Below are 18163 nucleotides of genomic sequence, written 5' to 3'. Positions count from 1 at the left end.
CTAAGCCAGGGGTTTAATTCCCTCCTTGCCAAAAAGCATTCTCCTCAGTAAATTACTTGAGGCTCAAAATTTGTCTTTGTCACAGCACAGAGTGCCAAAAGAGGGGCCCTGCTAACCCCCTGAGACACAGTTTATTTAAAGACATAATGAAGACAGCAGGTGTCCCATACAGATGTCACTTCTTCTAGAAGATACTTATTAAACACTTTATCTCCCTTAATGTCCATGGATTAGCTACATTTTATATCAGCATCATATTAGCTAAAAGCAAATGGTTTCCTTTTAGTCTCATTAAGCTGAAAATTAAATACTACTGGGCTTTGGGTTGTTTTCGTTTGATCTGTAAAGAATCCTGAACACAAAGATTCAAGAGTCAATTCGTATTGTTCTCTAGTAATACAAAATTGCATTTTGCAAAACAAAAATGCTCTTCTACAGAAAGAGTGCCAGACCAGTGTTTCCCTTGCCAACCCAACCCCAAGTTCTAAACACCTCACTCAAACCTTCACTGAGGTTAATCAGAGAAAATATGAAAACATGGCATTCAATAAAACTTATGGAGCTTTCAATGTTGCATACTGTAAAGTAAATGGAAGGGCCTGTTGCCCGGATTCCTAAATGGTATGCTAAAGCGGCCTAAAACTAAGGTTGAATGCAGTGCATTTTGGATATCTCAAGAAAGAAAAAAATTGTTTCCAGTTTGGGGCTGTTATGAGTAAAGCTGCAATGAACATGCTTTGTGTGGACTTATATTTTCAAATCTCTTTGGTAAAATCTAGGAGTGAGATTGCTGGGTAGGCATTATTTAACTTCATTAAAAACTGCCAGTTTTCCAACTAGGTGTACTATTTTACAACTAGTGCAGAGAGTTCCAGTTGCTCACATCTTAATCAGCACTTGAGATTATCAGTCTTTTAAGTTTTAGCCATTCTAATGTAATGTACGTGTAGTAGAAACTCATTATGATTTTAGCTTTTGCATTTCCCTGATGAACAATGATGATTGTCACTGACTTTGAACAAGTAAAATTAGCCTACCGTTACAGAAGTCAGAAGAGTGTTTATCCTTAATTGAGACTGTGGCTACATGATTGCATACATATGTAAAACTCATTAAGCTGTCTGTACACCTGTGATTTATGCGTTGTGCTAATAAAAATAAAGGGGAAGGGGAATGTAGAAATCATTGTAATAACTAGGGACAACTAGCTGCTAATAACAAGAGCAATTGATAACTTTAGTCTGGAAGGTTTGGAGTAGATGAAAAAGTAAAGAAGGGATCACACAAACAGGAAAGGGAGAAAAAGGCCAGAGAGCTCATAGTCCTTCCTCTGTCCAGTCAGAACATCCTGCAGAGACTGCAGAACACTGGAGAAGAGACAGTTTTCTCTGCATTTCACTACAAAACACAGCTTTATGTCTCACATTAACTAGGACCATAGAGAGTAGAAAAAAATACTTGGTAATGTATGAAAATAATTTCCATAACATGCTTTTCTTTACAAATATTCTATATGAAGAAATTTTAGAACTGAAATTCAGCCAAATAAGAGAATATAAGTCACTATAATCATATTCCTAAAAAGTAAAGATAACTGGCATTTTTGTTAAATATTATTTCTACCTTTAAAATAATACCTTTACTAAGTCTGACTAAAACAAATGAGTTTACCAGAAACAAAGTACCTTGCTTCTCATCTGACACACTGCGAACTTGCTTCTTTGTCTTTTTAATGGCTCAGTATTATTCTATATGATGATTTATTTAACTTGTCTCTTATCTCTGCATGATTAGGCCATTTGCAATTTTCCAAAGCAAACGATTACAATGTAATTTTAATTAGGTTAATATTTATACTAATCTTAATAACTTTGTGCAATTTGGGTTCTATGTTACAACAAAAGTAGATTTAAATAACAGATGTGATAAAAGATCATCTTTACATCCTCTAATTGAGATTGGTGGAGATACATAAATATATATTATGCATGACTCTCACATCTGGCTCTCTATAACTAAGTACAACAAAATTATAAATAATTTGAATTCTTGGAGAACTGCCATCTGATGAAACTAGACCACTCTGAAAGCTACTCGTGATTCTATGATAAATAGAAACCATATCGGTTTTCTCTCTAGCAAAACAACACAATAAAACAAATTGGAAAAAGTGAGCAACTCTGAGTGAGACTGCTTCAAGGAGGTGACACAGACAGTAGTGAAGATTCTCATATGAATAATTGTTACTGATGAGTAACCAGAGTGATGTGCAGTAGCTCAACCTAAAATTCTGGTGTCTGAGGCACACTTAATGTGAACACTTTTAACTCATTTTTTGTTATGAATCTTTCTTCTGTAAAAGGAAAACTACGAAAGACAAGTAAAATTCTATTTAAATTAACATTGCAAATATCCTTGATTCATGTTGCTAATATGTATATACTAAAAACAGTATTTTTAAGGCCCAGTATGATGGTGAGCATGGAAGTCCCAACAGTTGGGAGGCTGAGGTGGGAGGACAACTCAAGACCAGGAGTTCGAGACTAGGCTGGGCACTGTAGTGAGACTCCATCTCAAAAACCAAAAGAGAATAAAAAAATCCCAATATTTTCCAACTGTTATGTGCTATAATTTTTGGCAAAAATAATGGCAACCCAACAGATTATTTACAATTGTTTACAGTAATCATTTGTTTGGGGGGGGGGATGTCCTGTGAGATACAGGCTTCTTATATAAGAAGGACATTCCTTCCCCATACAAACAATTTGTTTTACAACTTTTAAACTACTGTCAGGAAAACATGCAAACATAATATGCTATAGAAATAAGTTAAATATTTTATCTTTGGGTTTTAAATATTTTGATAAATTATAGTCGTATATAATTGTGGGGTAGAGAGTGATGTCATAATATGCATACAAATAAACTAAGCAAAGGATCAAAGTAATACTAACATGTCCCTTCCCAAGACTGAAATGGCAGTTATATATTTAATATGCTTAACAACATGGCACTTTATGGACATTAAAAGAGATCACCATTCAAGTTTAAGATAAAATGTTAAGACACTCTTTGAAAAGTGTAATATATACTTCTGATATGTTCTTATGATGTTTAAGAAAGAATTAAAAAACTAATATTAAAAACAAATACAATTTTGTTAATTGAAAATATAAACTATTGAGTTTGTAAAACAAAGTCTGAGGCCTTCACCTCAAAAAAGGGCGGGGCAGGGATCCCATTTTATTATGTGTTATTACAAATTTCTTTACAACCTCAATTTTTTGACCAAAAAGAAGGTAAGATCCATGGCAATTTTAACATACTATCCAATATGTCCTTTTCAAAATAATAGCTATTTTTAGAGAAATAAGCAATTCTGAATCAGGCCGATAGTAATGGTTTTCTCCAACTGGACCTGATCTTATAAAACACTAAATACACATATATATCAATAGCTCCTAAGATTAAAAATTACATAAATGAGTATCCAAACCATTATACTGATAAACTTCATATTCCATAAATTCTTACATTAGGGAATCATGATAGCTGAAGTAGAGAATATAGCACTAGTAAGTAAAGTGGTCACCTTACGTAAGTCAACTTACCAATGAATGGACCTGGAAGGGTTTCTGAAGAATACTTAATTCAACATCTCCATTATAAACTGCATCTCTTTCCTAACTCTAATATATTGCTTAAGTGGAACTTAAGCAGGTCACTTAAATTTCCTGCTGTTCACCAAAAAGAAGAGCCTTTTTACCTTAGTGGTGAAGAACAAGATTTATTCACTTCTGTAGCTTTACTGCTTATAATGCTGATACATAGGAGGGGCTCAAATAAGGACTCACTGAGTGGCCGAATGAATAACAATACTGAGCAACATCACAAATGTGCAAGGCAGTATTCTGAAAACATTAATATTTGGTAGCCCAAAAGTAGTTTGTGGGGGGCATAGGTAATAAGTGGATAAAAGTATTTATTAATTTTTTTGGTACTTTTATTGTTAAATGCACACATTAGTATATGAAAAATGATTTTCAATAAATGGTGATTTGGAGGGTAGGTAGAAGAAAAAAATTATAAAGTAATTCATATATAACAATGTCAATTTCCCAAACATGTTTAAATTTCATGTATACATGTCTCTCTTTAAAGCAATAGCTGGTGTGTAGTTAATATTTTAAAGTCTGGAACCTAAATAGAAGACTGGCACTTCCCAAGAGGACCTAAACAGAATTCTGGTCCACTTTATTATTTTTCTTCTTGGCTGAAATATTCACATGTTGTTTTACAGATTTGAAAAATCATGTGGAGTACTTATTTTTTTACATGCTCAATTTCACACCTCCAATATCAAACTTTATTCACTGAAATGAATACCTCCAACACACAGAGTAGCAAGTAAGAACCAGTAATCTAAAGCAAGTGATTGTTCTGCACTGAAATTGCTTTTAGACAATCTGGCAGATGGTACTTTTTTATTACATAGAAAGTTTTCCTGGGGGAAAACACACAAAATTACTTTTAAAAAAAATGCTAAGTGGTCACACAGAATTAGCAGCATATCTCTGTCCTGGCTGCAATGTTCCTGCTAAGTTAACCAAGCAAGGCAGCAGTGAAAATTTGCATATGTTAAAAACTGCCAACTGCCTATGCTTGCAATGGGCCCATGAAAGCTCATGCAATTGAGTAAGATACCACCATCTAATGCATGTATTTATCAAATTATATCTGCCGTGTGTTGCTGTGTTAATTTATCTTCCAGAAAGCTTTCATAGTAAGCCCTAAGACCTCTGTGTCAAACACCATATTCCTGACATTTTCCCATACTCCATCTCTTTATTGCTATCCTCTCTACTCCATTCCTTTACCAGAGAATAATGGAACTATAAGGGATACTGAATAGTATCAATTCAACTTCATTATAAACAAACAATAACAAAATGAAGATCTGATCAGATTTAATGACTCACACCTCAAATAAAGTCAGATTGATAAGATTGAAACTCAGGCTGCTGAAGTTCCCATTCTTTCCTTACAGATTTTAAATATTGGATGTAATTTATTATTCTCAAAAATTTCTACACAATAAAGGAACAACACACTTGTGCTACTTTCACATGCCTTGAGGTTGTTTCAGTAAAAGAAACTGTACAACTTAGAGTAAACCCTCTTTTTTTTAAAACTTAAATCATACATCAAATAATCTCTATGAACACATGATGCTTAAAAAAACAAAATTCAAAGATATCATCAAATGACCTGTTAACAACAAAAGCAGTGGATATTAATTCTGAACCTAAATTTTTTCTAATATGTCTTCCCTTGTAATTTTACATCTAAAATCTAAAGAGACAAAGCAGCAATCGTTTCATTCTCAAGCCAAGACCTTTGTAGTATATTATACCATAGTTTCACATATGGCTAACCAGCTACCCCAACTGCACAGTATAGGGTGGGGGATGACAACTCTGCCTGATTTTCACAAGACAGCCAAAGTGTGATTGTGGCTATTTGCCTTTCAGAAGAGTCTAAGAGGAGAAGCACAAGTTATTCCACATGTCAGTAAAGATTTCCAGCTTTAACCAGTACACATGCTCCAGGCTGGCAGACAGAAGTTGAAAAGGACACAGCTTTGTACCCAGTGCCAGCTGAACTTAGTGGCAGGCTATTAAAGAGAAAAAAAAAAGAAGCACAAATTACACATGGAGAGATATGGGGGAGGGGAGACAAGAAAAAAGAAAAAAAAATGAGCTAATGTTCCTGGTTGGCATCTGCCTTTTGACTCAAAAAGAGATGGCTCTTTTCCAAAATTTTTCTATTATTATGGTATCAGCTGCTTCTTGGACTTGTTTATAAAAGCTGAGACTGCCAACAGAAAAAGACAAGATTTCGGTTAACATTAGTAAGTGTACAAGTCCTTGAAATAGACATTTTGTTATTTTTTCTACAAAAGCTATTTGGTATTATTCCTAGCATGAGTTTTAAGACTTGTAATTATGGCCAGGTACTATTAGAAATATGATAATAGCAAAATCTGCAGTCAAAAAAATTGCTATCTTTATTCTTCAATTTATCTTTATACTAATTTAAATAAAGAACAGACTGAAATTTACTGCTGCAGGACTGGCACTGTATCTACCAAATGAATTTCTATTAGTTAGCCCTTTCAAATTCAGCATTATTGGTGGCTACTGCACTAACACTCCTTCATAGGAAAACCAGAAATCAAAGAAAAAACTATTTACTCAAGTCTTTTTAGTAGGAACCATAATTTCTACCAACTTCATAAAGGAAAAATTCTCTTTAGTTAACAGGAGCAGCAGCAGCAGCTAATAAAATAAATGAGTAAGGGATGATAGATTCAAACTCCAATGAAGAATAAGGAATGCTTCAGCTTCCACTAGGAATCTGGAAAGAAAACTGGAAAAAACAATACTCCCATGATTACAATAAACACAAATGCTGGAACAATAAAAATTAAGAACTTTCCTTGAACTCATCAAAGAGCAGAGGTGTTGGGAAACCAACTAAACCTTAATCTAAAACGGTACTCGAGCACTTGCATGCTGAGGGAAGATGGTGTTGGATACGAAGAAGAATGGAGCCAAAGCTGATAACTGCTTAAGGCTGAGTATGAGCTGGCAAGAGAGCACAGAACTCTTGGGGGCTGTGATATAAGGAATCCCCACCCATGTTCAGGCTATTCTCAGGTCCTCACCTAATCTCACAAAAGACTGGTGAGAGTCCAGAAAAATGCCCTTTTCCAACTTGGCTCAGCACTGAAGGAATGGTGTGAGAAGCTGCCTAGATCCTCCCTCAGGGCCCCATGGAACAAAATCCTTGACAGCCTGGAAGGAGGACACAACCAGTTTCCCTTAGGGAACTAGCAGAACACTGAGAAGGTCTGGGGCCAAACCCCTGGACACAGTGACTGACAGAACTAAAGACCCCACTTGCCTCCAGCCACCAGACTAAAGGTTCAGAGTAACAAGTAACAGCAGCATTCCACTAGGAGAGGCACAAGTGAGTGGAAGGAGAAGCCCCCTGAGCTGCAGAACAAAAGCAGGACCTGAAACCAAGTTTCAAGCAGGCACTAAGGAAAACATTCTAAGCAATCAGCCCCATCCTCCAAACAAGGTTAACACTAGAGGAAACTGAACCTTTGGTGTATCCAGTGTAAAGAAAGCAACAATCTAAATTCAATATTACTCATGTGAATCCCCTGTAATTCAAAATACTCATAGTATTCCACAGAACAAGCAAATAAATACAGAAGACCTGAACAAGAGTGTTGGCTAAGTTCATCTAATTACCCTTTATGAATATTCCATCCAACAATAGCAGAATACGTATTCAAATATGCATGGCATTTGTACAGGAATGAACTCTAATATACTGGAACTAGGTATAATTTATCCTGGGAGTGCAACCCTGCTTCAACTTCAGAAATCTATAAGTTAGTATGTTATTAGACAAACAAAGAAAAAATATATAACCATCTCAAAAGATACAGAAAAAAACTTAAGTACAATTTATAATAGCATTCCCCCCTCCAAAAATTATTCATACTTAGGTATAAATCTAACAATTATAAAACATTGATCAAAGAAATAAGAAAACTCTAAATAAGCAGAGAAACCATACTGTATTTTATTTTTATGCTTTTATTAGTGTTTTTCAGTTATCCATAATAGTTGGGTTCATTTTGACACAATCATACATACATGGAATAGAATTTACTCCATTTCAATTCCCAGTGCCTCCCTCCACCCCACATTCTCCTTCCTCTATTCTACTGGTATTCTATTTACTTGGACAGATACACATAGAGATGGAATTCATTGTGGTATATTTATACATGCACACAGTGCAATTTTGTCAAATTCATTCCATATTTCCTTCCCATTCCTATCCCTCTTTCCTCCCCCTCAATCTCCTTCTACTCCACTCATCTTTCCTCTATCTTTATTATATCAGATTCCCCTTTTCTCCTTACATTGCTCTAGCTTCCACATATGAGAGAAAACATTCTATCCTTGAATACAAAACTCATCATTACGATGTCAATTCTTTCCCAATTTATCTATAGAGCCAAAATCCTAGAAAGAACTTTTCTACATATCAATAAGCTCCTTTTAAATTTTATGTTTAGAAAAGGAAATAGAGTAATCAGAACAATTTTGAAAAAGAATAAAGTTGAAGGATTCACCCTACTGATTTTAAGACTAAGGATTCACACTACTGATTTTAAGACTAACTACAAAGCTAAAGAAACCAAAGAGTGCAGTATTGGTGAAGGAACAGATCAATGAAAAGGAACAGAATACAGAAATAGCCTGAATTAAATATAACTAATTGTTATTTTTAAAAGTACAGAGGTAATTTAGTGGAGAAATGGTTATCTTTTCAACAAATAGTGTTGAAATACTTAGAAGTGCACAGTATTCACTTTTGTACTTCACATCTATACCAAAAAAAAAATGAAAATATAGGTTATAGATCTAAATGTAACATATGAAAATGTGGATAAAGCCTTCAGGGTTTTGGATTAGGGGGAAAATTAGATACAAAACTAAAAGCTTTAAAAATTAGTAAGATGTACCTCATTCAAATGAAAATCTTTTGTGCCACAAAAGTTACTGTCAAGAAAGTGGAAAGATAAGTCAAAGACTAGGTGGAAATATATGAAAATCATGTCTTATAAAGGACTAGTATCCAGTATGTATAAAAAAATTTAAACTCAGTAAGAAAAACAATCCAATAAAAACTAGGCAAAATAATGAAATAGATCGCAGCAAAGATGATACACAGGTGGCAAATAATCACATAGAAGGAAATATCATTAGCTATTAGAGAAACAAATTAAAACAATAGCCAGACACCATTTTATACTATTAGAATGGCCAAGATGAAAACTGAACATACCAAGTGCTATAGACTATCTTAAACACCTGGAACACTCATTTGCTATGGGTAGGAACAGAAAATGGTACAGTCATAAACAGTTTCTTATGAAGTTAAATATGCACACATTACATAATCCAGCAAAACCAGGTATTTACTTAGGTGAAAATTTATGTTAACACTAATACCTATATGTGAATTTCTATAGCATCTTTACTCATAGGTGCCCAAACCTAGAAAAAACCCAAATGTCTTTCAACTGATGAAAGGATTAAAAACAGCAGAAAAGATGTGGTATATCCATTCAACAGAATACAGCTCAACCATAAAAGAGAACAAATTATCAATACACTTAACAAATATACTTAACCAAGTAAAAGAAGTCAGACCCCCGAAGGTAAATATTGTATGGTTCCACTTATAAGACATTCTGGAAAAAGCAAAGCATTCTGAAGATAAAGGCAACCAGTTTTTTTCAAGATTAGGAGTAGGGAAGGCTGACTACAAAGGAAGAGTAGGAGAGAAAATTTTCGAGTGATATAATTGCTCTGTATCTTGATTTTGGGGGTCACACAATTCTACAGTTTAGACAAATTTCACATAACTGTCTACCCCAAAGGAAAGATTTTATTAAAAGAAATTTAAAAAGAGGTAAGTAAAAAATACTTAATATTGAACTCAATGAAATACTGATAGTCTTGCAAAGACCATCAAGACTACAAAAACCATTAATTAGATGGTTGTTGGGAAACAGGATATTGATAGAGTGACATAGTATCTCCTTATACTGGACATGCTAAGAGAAGAAGGAAAAAAAAACATACTTTTGCAACTGAGAGATTTGAACCCAATGATGAAACTTAAGCTAGTATCAGTGGGATGGCCCAACACTTTGTATCTCCTGCTATGATGCAATATGAAGAACATGGCATCATCTAGGTCATATTTGTGTTAAAAATGTTTAACTTGAACTTAATTAAGTTCTCAAATATAAGTATCAATATACAGAAAGACATGAATGGAGAAATAAGTTAAATAACACCATAAAGAAATAATCAGTCAAAATGTGGAACTTCAAAAATTCAATGAGAGTAGTCTCCTGAAAAAAAAACAGAGTGTCATTTTATATAAAAGGAAATAATCAAATGCAACACTGAAAACTTGAAAATTTGGCTATAAAAAATGTTTTCTAAGAAAATTGGGGCATTCTATTTTGGGACTAAAAATTAGATGTTTCTAAAGAAAGAAATTGAAGAAGACCTTAGAAGATGAAAAAATCTCTCACACTCTTAGATATGCAGAATTAGCATTGTCAAATGGACATACTACCCAAAGTGTTATACAGATTTAATGCAAGTCTTATTAAAAATCTCAATGATATTCTTCATGGAAATAAAAAAAAAGCAATTGTGAAATTCATTTGGGAAAATAAGAGACCCAGAATAGCCAAAGCAAGCCTTAGCAAGAAAAATGAAGCAGGAGGTAGACCTTAAACTATACTCTGGAATCACAGTAACAAAAACAGCATGGCAATGGCATCAAAACCGACATGAAAATAAATGATACAGAACATAAGATACAGAGACTAACCCACGCATGAATACAGTTATCTCATACTAGACAAAGGAGCCAAAAACATACATTAGAGAAAAGAGAGCAAATGATGCTGGGAAAACTGGAAATCCATAGAAAACAAAATGAAACTAAACCCTTTATCTTTTACCTTGCACAAAACTCAACTCAAAGTGAATCAAAGATTTAGACATAGACCCTGCACCTAATAGAAGAAAAAACAGGCCCAAATCTTTACCATGTCTTAGGAACTGGCTTCCTTAACAAGACTCCTAAAGCACAAGAAGTTAAATAAAGAATCAATAAATGGGATGGTATCAAACTGCAAAGCTTCTTCTCAGCAAAGGAAAACAATCAAAAATGTGAAGAGAAAGCCTATTGAATGGGAGAAAATCTTCGCCACTTGCAACTTAGGTAGAACATTAACCTCTAGGATGCATAAAGAACTCAAAAATCTCAACACCCTCCACCCCCATCCCCCCAAAAAACAACCACCAAATAACACATCAATAAATGGGCTAAGGAACTAAGCAGGCACTTCACAGAAGAAGAAATACAACTGATCAACACATATACAAAAAAATGTTCAACATCACTAGCAATTAGAGAAATGCAAATCAAAACTACTCTAAGATTTCATCTCACTCTAGTCAAAATGGCAATTTTCAAGAATATAAGCAACAATAAATGTTGGTGAGGATGCAAGAAAAAAGGTACACTCATACACTGCTGGTGGGACTGAAAATTGGTGCAACCACTCTGGAAAGTAGTCTGGAAATTCCTCAGAAAACCTAGAATACAACCAACATCTGACCCAGCTATCCCACTCCTTGGTTTATTCCTAAAGGACTTAAAATCAGCATACTACAGTGATGCAGCCACATCAATGCTTACAGCAGCTCAACTCACAATAGCCAAACTATGGAACCAACTGAGATGTCCTTCAACAGATGAGTGGATAAAGAAAATTGTGGTACATATTCATAATGGAATATTACTCAGTCTTAAAAAAGAAAGAAATTAAGGCATTTGCAGATAAATGGATAGAGCTGAAGAATATCATGATAAGTGAAATAAGCCAATACAAGAAAACCAAAGGCCAAATGTTTTCTCTGATATGCAGACGTTAACTTACAGTAAGGGGGGCAGCTAGGGAAGAATAGAGGTACCTTGTATTAAGCAAAGGGGAGTGAAGGGAAGGGTCAGGGGTATGAGAGTAAGAATGATAGTAGAATGAATCAGACATTATTACCCTATGTGCATATATGACTACACGACCGATAGTCATGTACATTCTACATCATGTACAACTAGAAGAATGAGAAGTTATACTCCTTTTATGTATGATGTGTTAAAGTGCATTCTACTGTCATGTACAACTAATTAGACAAATAAAAAAGATCTAATTTGGAAATCATGGCTAATTTTCTTTGATGTAACAATGGTAGCATGGATAAGGAGCAGAAGCTCCCTTACTCTTCAGAGACAAAGACTTAAGTGTTTTAAGATAAAGTAACTGGATGTCTGCATCCACTTTCCAAGGATTCAGCCAAGACAACTCCCCCATCCATCTTCTTCTGGACATCACATGCATACACACCAGCTCTACATTCAAATGAATTTGGGGAAAACTGTAAACTATACCCACTTGAAGATGTACAATAATACTGGTATCTAAACTTGTTCAATCACAGAATTTTATTTCCAATGAATGTTTTAAACAGCATTGGAATTAGCTTCAAGACAACAGTTCTAAAGAGACTTCTTGAAGCCCATTATACAGTAACATATGACAGCAAAGGAATTAACTTTACAAATTATTAATTTAATTTCAATTTTATTTTCCTTAAAACACTTTGCAATTGTCTTAAAACACTAAAGAGACATTTTTAAAAAGGTCTTCATTATAATTTTTTACTTTTTCTTCTATGGGAAAATACGTGGTTTGGAGTTTTTAAAATTATTTTATTTTTCATTTATTCATTTATTTCATTTTTATGTAGTGCTAAGGATCGAACCCAGTGCCTCACATGTGCTAGGCAAGCACTCTGCCAATGAGCTACAACCCCAGCCCATGCTTTGGATTTTTATTTTGTAAATTTCTGATCATAAGGTACACACAATTTTATACCATTTGATAATTATGTTATAATCACAGTTTCATACCACTACCTTTTTAAAAATATTATTTTTCATAGTTGCATAATATTCTACCTTTAAACTAAACTATCACTGATTTAACCCTTGTTCACACTGTAGTAGTCAATCTATTTAACCTAATTAGTCCCATAGTCCTTATGTGGAATACCTATAAAAGCTTAAATTAAGCAACAAATATACTTCTTACAGTAACTTTTGAAATAAGTATTACATTTTTATAGTTCTATTCTCTTGAAAAATAGGTGAATAATTATAGCATATGGAAATATACATTTGCATTTCATATATATATGAAAATATATAAAAAAGATACATTAAGCTCTAGGTTATCATTTATTTTAATGCATTTATGTCAATTTTGTTTAAACATTTGCAGAATTGAAAGCTTGGACTTAATAGGCTATGTTTATCCTATTACATTTATTTATACAATAAATAACTGATAGATCCATTTGGGGCCTTAGCTCTAACATTTCCTCAGGCTAGATTTCTAGTCGAGGAATTGTGAAAGGTAAGCCTCTTGATTATATATTCTAAATGTGTTTTCCAGAAAGTTATATCAATTCACATTCTCATCAGCAGCATAGAAATGCCTGTGCCACTACCAATACTTATTGTGGTAAGATTAAAAAAAAAAAAGGAATTCTCACTGATATACAGTAAATTTTCTCAGAAACACATTGGTCATTTTGTAAATCTTTTTTGAATTATATATTCAAATCCATTTCCATTTTCCTAATGCAGTTAGCATTGATTATTATACTATATGGGTTCTTTACATTAATGACAATGTCAAATGTTTTCTTAAAAAAAAATCTAGTTCTCTTTCCTTCTATAATTTTTTCATTGTTTTTCTGATTAGGAAAGTCCTGTATCTAAAAATCAACAGTAACTACTCATTTTCGTCTCTTCTTTTTTTTTCCTTCTTTTAAAAAATATTTTATTTCCCCATTTTTATATTTCATTCAGTTTGGAATGTGAAGTATACTACTTTGTCATGATAAAAACTATTTTCCTCCTCAAGCTACTTAATTAACCCAGCACAACTTATTCAACAAACAATCTTCCAACAATACAAGTTTTCTACTCCATAAAATAAAAAAAAAAAAAATAGATACGCTGGCAGTGGAACACTCACTGTAATACAGAATGCTAAACAAGGTCACTGTGTTTCAGGCGTATCAAGTGGCTATTTGGATGACAAATGTCAAGTACTCAGTGCTTTTGTGATTTTTCTGTAACTAGAATGAAAATTCATCTGTAGGAGAAAAATCTATGACTCTGTTCAAAAGAAAGGTGAGATGATGAAATTAGTTGAGTACCAACTCCACTTGTCTGTCACAGCAGTTTTACATTATAAGAATTTGAAACAACCCCAAAGTAGAAGCCAAATTTTTCCAATCAAACAACTAATTAGGGACAGCTAGAAACAAAACCCTCAGCTTCAAAATAATCTCAGAAATAGTCTTCTCACCAAAAGTAATTAAGTCTTACAGTCTCTGATGTACAAAAACCTTTCTTTATAAAGTAAAATAATTCTTTTAACTTCACTGTAATGTTTTAAAGATGACAAAACATAAAAATTACTTAAAGGTATAAGAAAATTTTAAGTTATTTCTATTGTCATTCAATATACTGTTCTGAGTTTTTTATAAGAAGTTTCTAAAAATAGGATTAAATGTATGAAAAGAAATTAACATTAATATCATATTAGTTTCTGAAACCTTTCAAGGTAGTATGTGTCTGATTTCCCCCCATTACTAAATGGTTAAATATTACTTATTTTTAAGCATGAAAAATAAAAACTACTTAACATTAGCCTGGTGATAAACATTCTTCAGTAATGAAAAAGTCTCAGAAATTTACTCAAGCTTCCTTCTAATCAACAGAATGTTAGACTCTTCTGTAGCTTTATTCCAGGCCCTAGAATTGCTCCAAACTCACCCAGTCCATCAGAGGATGCTTTCACCTACTGACCTCTCGCACTCTTGTCTGAGAAAAATTACTCTAGGAAGTTCTACTTTTTTTTTCTTTCTGAGAAAGACACCTGTACTTCTATTATTAATTACCTGCCTGACTACTGATGGGGACATATAATAAGCCTTTAGAAATAAAACTTCAAAAAGTATGTTCATCTGTCTACATTTCCTTTCTCTGACTACATTTCACATAGATTTTTCTACATTCCCCATTCAAATATCCTGACTCAGGATACCTGATTTTTCTGACTTTCTATCACCCTTTAGTAATTTTTGACATGGGGGATGAAACAGGCTGTTTAAAATCTATGCCGAGAAGCTGTCTTGCCCTGCTTGTTCCATTATATTTCATGTCTAACTCAATAATGATTAAATCCTTGAGCATAGGAAGAACCATGAAAACTGTTTTAAAATACAGGCTCTGGGACGCTTCCTCCAGTTTTCAGGATTCTACAGCTTAGGCATGCTTTAAATGATGATACTGGCTATCTACTGATAATATGTAATGCAGTATTAGAAAAATGGCCCTAATGCTGTACCTTTCCGTCTATCAATAACCTCTTGCAATTCGATTGCTATTCTCCAACAAGAGGGCAAATCTATTTCCCTTTACTGTAAATCTGCTTAGATAACAAAACACTACAGAAATGACACTGTGCTATCCTAAGCCTTGATTGTTTCCACATTTTCCCTTGGAAACTTTATACTGTGTCCTTGTGAATGAGCCTAAACTAGTCTGCTGGATAAGGATGGATGCATGGCCCAATCACCAACATCAGAGAACAGTCATTTATGTAAATAAGGCCATTCTAGATCAGCCAGCCTCCAACAGGCCACTGCAGACACTGTAGCTCACCAGCCAAGTTCAGGTAGCCTAGCCCAGCTGACTCACACATTCTTGAGCAAAATGATTCCTGTCTTAAACCACAAGTTTTGGGGTCATCTGTCCATCGTGATAGGTTACTGACACATAGTTCTAATTCTCTTTACTTGAGAAATACAGATTTATCTCTTCTACACTTCTCCTGTTACCTTCATGATCCAGGTTCTTATTTCTTGTTCAGACTATTAGGATGTGGTCTTCTAGTTTGACTACCTATTTGCTATTGTCCTCCACTTCCAGGCACACTTTTGTTGCTATGACTATATTCCTTCAAGTAAGAAACTATATTGACTTGTGTTTTCTCACAATCAAACATAATGCCTGGTACCCTGCAAGTGCTCAATCCTTGTTTGTAGAATGACTGCTTCTGGATTCATAAACAAAACACAACTCTGAACGCAGCAGACTCTCATGCAGAGCTCCACTGGTATTTATACCATACACTGGTTCATTTTTCACTTGGTCTATTTAATTCTAGGACTTGTAGCCCCAGCCTAGCTTCCCACTCTTCTTCCTCCTTTCTCCTAATGCTGTGTTCAAGAGTGAGGGCTGGCTGAACACACCCTTTATTTCTGTGTCCATGATGTTGCTCAGATTCCTACTTAGAATGCCCTTCCAGGATTCTGCAAATTCTACAAATTCTTGAAGGTCCAGTTCAAAGGCCACCTCCTCTGTGAAAATCAGATAGCTCTCCTTAATAAAAAGCTCACCTGCTTCCTTTGCCTCTAGTACTCAGGATCTCGCTGAGACAGGACCGTCACTTGACATCATGGTTACTTATACAGTGTATAAGCATCTGCCCTGCCAGACAGTGTGAACTTTTTCAAGGCAAGTTCCATTTTTTAATCTATGTTAACACAGTACGCTACATAGAACATAATAAGACCTTCATAAATGCTTAGTGAATGAATGGGTACTTTCTAGTCACTACTAAAAACAAACAAACAAAAGTCAAACGCAGAACAAAGATGTCAGAATGAATACACTGGTTCTCACATAGCAGTTTATAGAAGAATCTTCAGGAAAATGTGTTAAAAGTACAAATTCCTAGTTTCTGCTCCTAGAGAGATTGGTTCAACAGAATTCAAACCTGAGTTTGTGTGGCTCCTGTGAGTTTGAGGGAGATCTATGGGACTCCCTGTACACAGTGACATAGAGCTTGCTTTACAGATACAAATTCTAAAGTAACCCCTTTGTTCACGCACCTGAGAAATTTTTTAAGTTTCTTGACTTTAATGTCAAAACGTTAAGTGCAGCAGGCCTATAAAAAGAACCACTTTAATAATATGTACACAGTCTGGCACCTTATTATCTTAGGTTGCTAGGAATATGGCATCACACCCCATTCTTTGTAATCACAATCTGCACACATTTTTTTCATCTATATATCCTTTTTATAAACTATTTAAAGTTTAATTTTCTACAAATAGCCCTTTTTCAGGCCACCTGACCACGTGAAGTATGCTTCAAAATAACTGAAGGGCACAAGACTCTTACCTCGGTCCCAGAGGCTGGCTCTCAATGCTCTTTCCAGCTGTTCCTCTTCACTCAGTCCTGCTGTGTACGCATCATAGTTCCTAGGCACCTCAGTGTACCTCGGCCTGCCATAGGGATGATTCTGATATCCAGAGTAGCCTACAGGCACAACAAAAAGGTTATAGGACATAGCAACAGACTATTCTTTTGTTGCAGACTTCCTGCTTTCTATAACCAAAGGCAAGCAAATAAACTAATGTCATTACCCTAAATGAGATAGGGTGACCAATGGTGAATGCCTCCACAAGGGTGAGCAATGACTGTCTTGTCTCTGTTATACCCACAGTGACCAATGTGGTCCCAGTCATAAATGAGATCTTAAGTATTCATGAAGATAGGAGATGTTAATTTAGAAGGTACTCAGAGGTCCTGGAGAAGGAACCAGAGAAAGGGGCTGCTGACATACAGAGTAAACTTTTGCAGCTTAAAGTTATGGAGTCTTTCTGTGAAGCTCTGACTTGACTCAAGAGAATAGTGGAAAGAGTTAATAAGGCCTTACTGCCCTGTAGCTCACTAAGATGAGGGGCAGACTGATGTTTAGTATATACACCCCAGAATGACCACGCCGGGCAGACTTTAGGAAGTGATAGCAAGATTACACTAGTCAGTTTCTCCGAAATTACAACTCTATGCCAGAGACTAGAGTTCCTATTAATAGCACTTTTAAAAAACTGGCTGCTAGATAAAATGAATGTACAAGAGTTTTCAGTACATTTATACAGTTGTACCATTATCACCACAACCAATTTTAAACATGTTTATCATCCCCAGAGAGAAATTTGTATACTTCAGCTAACATCTCTCAACCTCCTATCCCTCTCCTAGTTCTTCTAATTATTATAATACTCTTTTAGCTTGGTTTTCTTTTATACTAAATGTCCCTAAAGTAATAAAAATGAATTATATAAAGAAATCTTTAATAAAATTATTTAGCATTTTAGAGCTAATTCTGAAAAGCCTTGCACCTAATGCAATATAAATTTAGTGAGTATTTACTAAGTACTTCAAATAAGCCAAGTTCCATATCCTCTCATACATATTTCCCATGTCAACATATTAATATTATTGATATTTAAAACAGGAGAAGGTGATAAGTAAATTTTCCAAATTCTTACAATGG

At 34.5% G+C, this 18163-nt stretch overlaps 1 protein-coding gene across 15 annotated transcripts in view; it reads right to left on the bottom strand.

The window, feature by feature from the left end:
- Rhbdd1 (rhomboid domain containing 1) overlaps positions 1-18163 on the bottom strand; it is a 122413-nt gene that overhangs the window by 40217 nt on the left and 64033 nt on the right. For 14 of the 15 annotated variants that reach the window (XM_040267947.2, XM_021727141.3, XM_078018120.1 and 11 more), the window contains one exon: positions 17005-17142. In XM_040267947.2, the coding sequence (XP_040123881.1) occupies positions 17005-17142 (138 nt within the window). Of the gene's footprint in view, positions 1-3981; positions 5675-17004; positions 17143-18163 lie in introns of those variants that run through there. The other variant, XM_078018127.1, reaches the window with a different exon arrangement.

The sequence above is a fragment of the Ictidomys tridecemlineatus genome, chromosome 7, assembly GCF_052094955.1.
Source record: "Ictidomys tridecemlineatus isolate mIctTri1 chromosome 7, mIctTri1.hap1, whole genome shotgun sequence".
Taxonomy (NCBI): Eukaryota; Metazoa; Chordata; class Mammalia; order Rodentia; family Sciuridae; genus Ictidomys; species Ictidomys tridecemlineatus.
The sequence above is the reverse complement of the archived record's forward strand: the minus strand, read 5'-3'. Positions and strand labels throughout refer to the sequence as shown.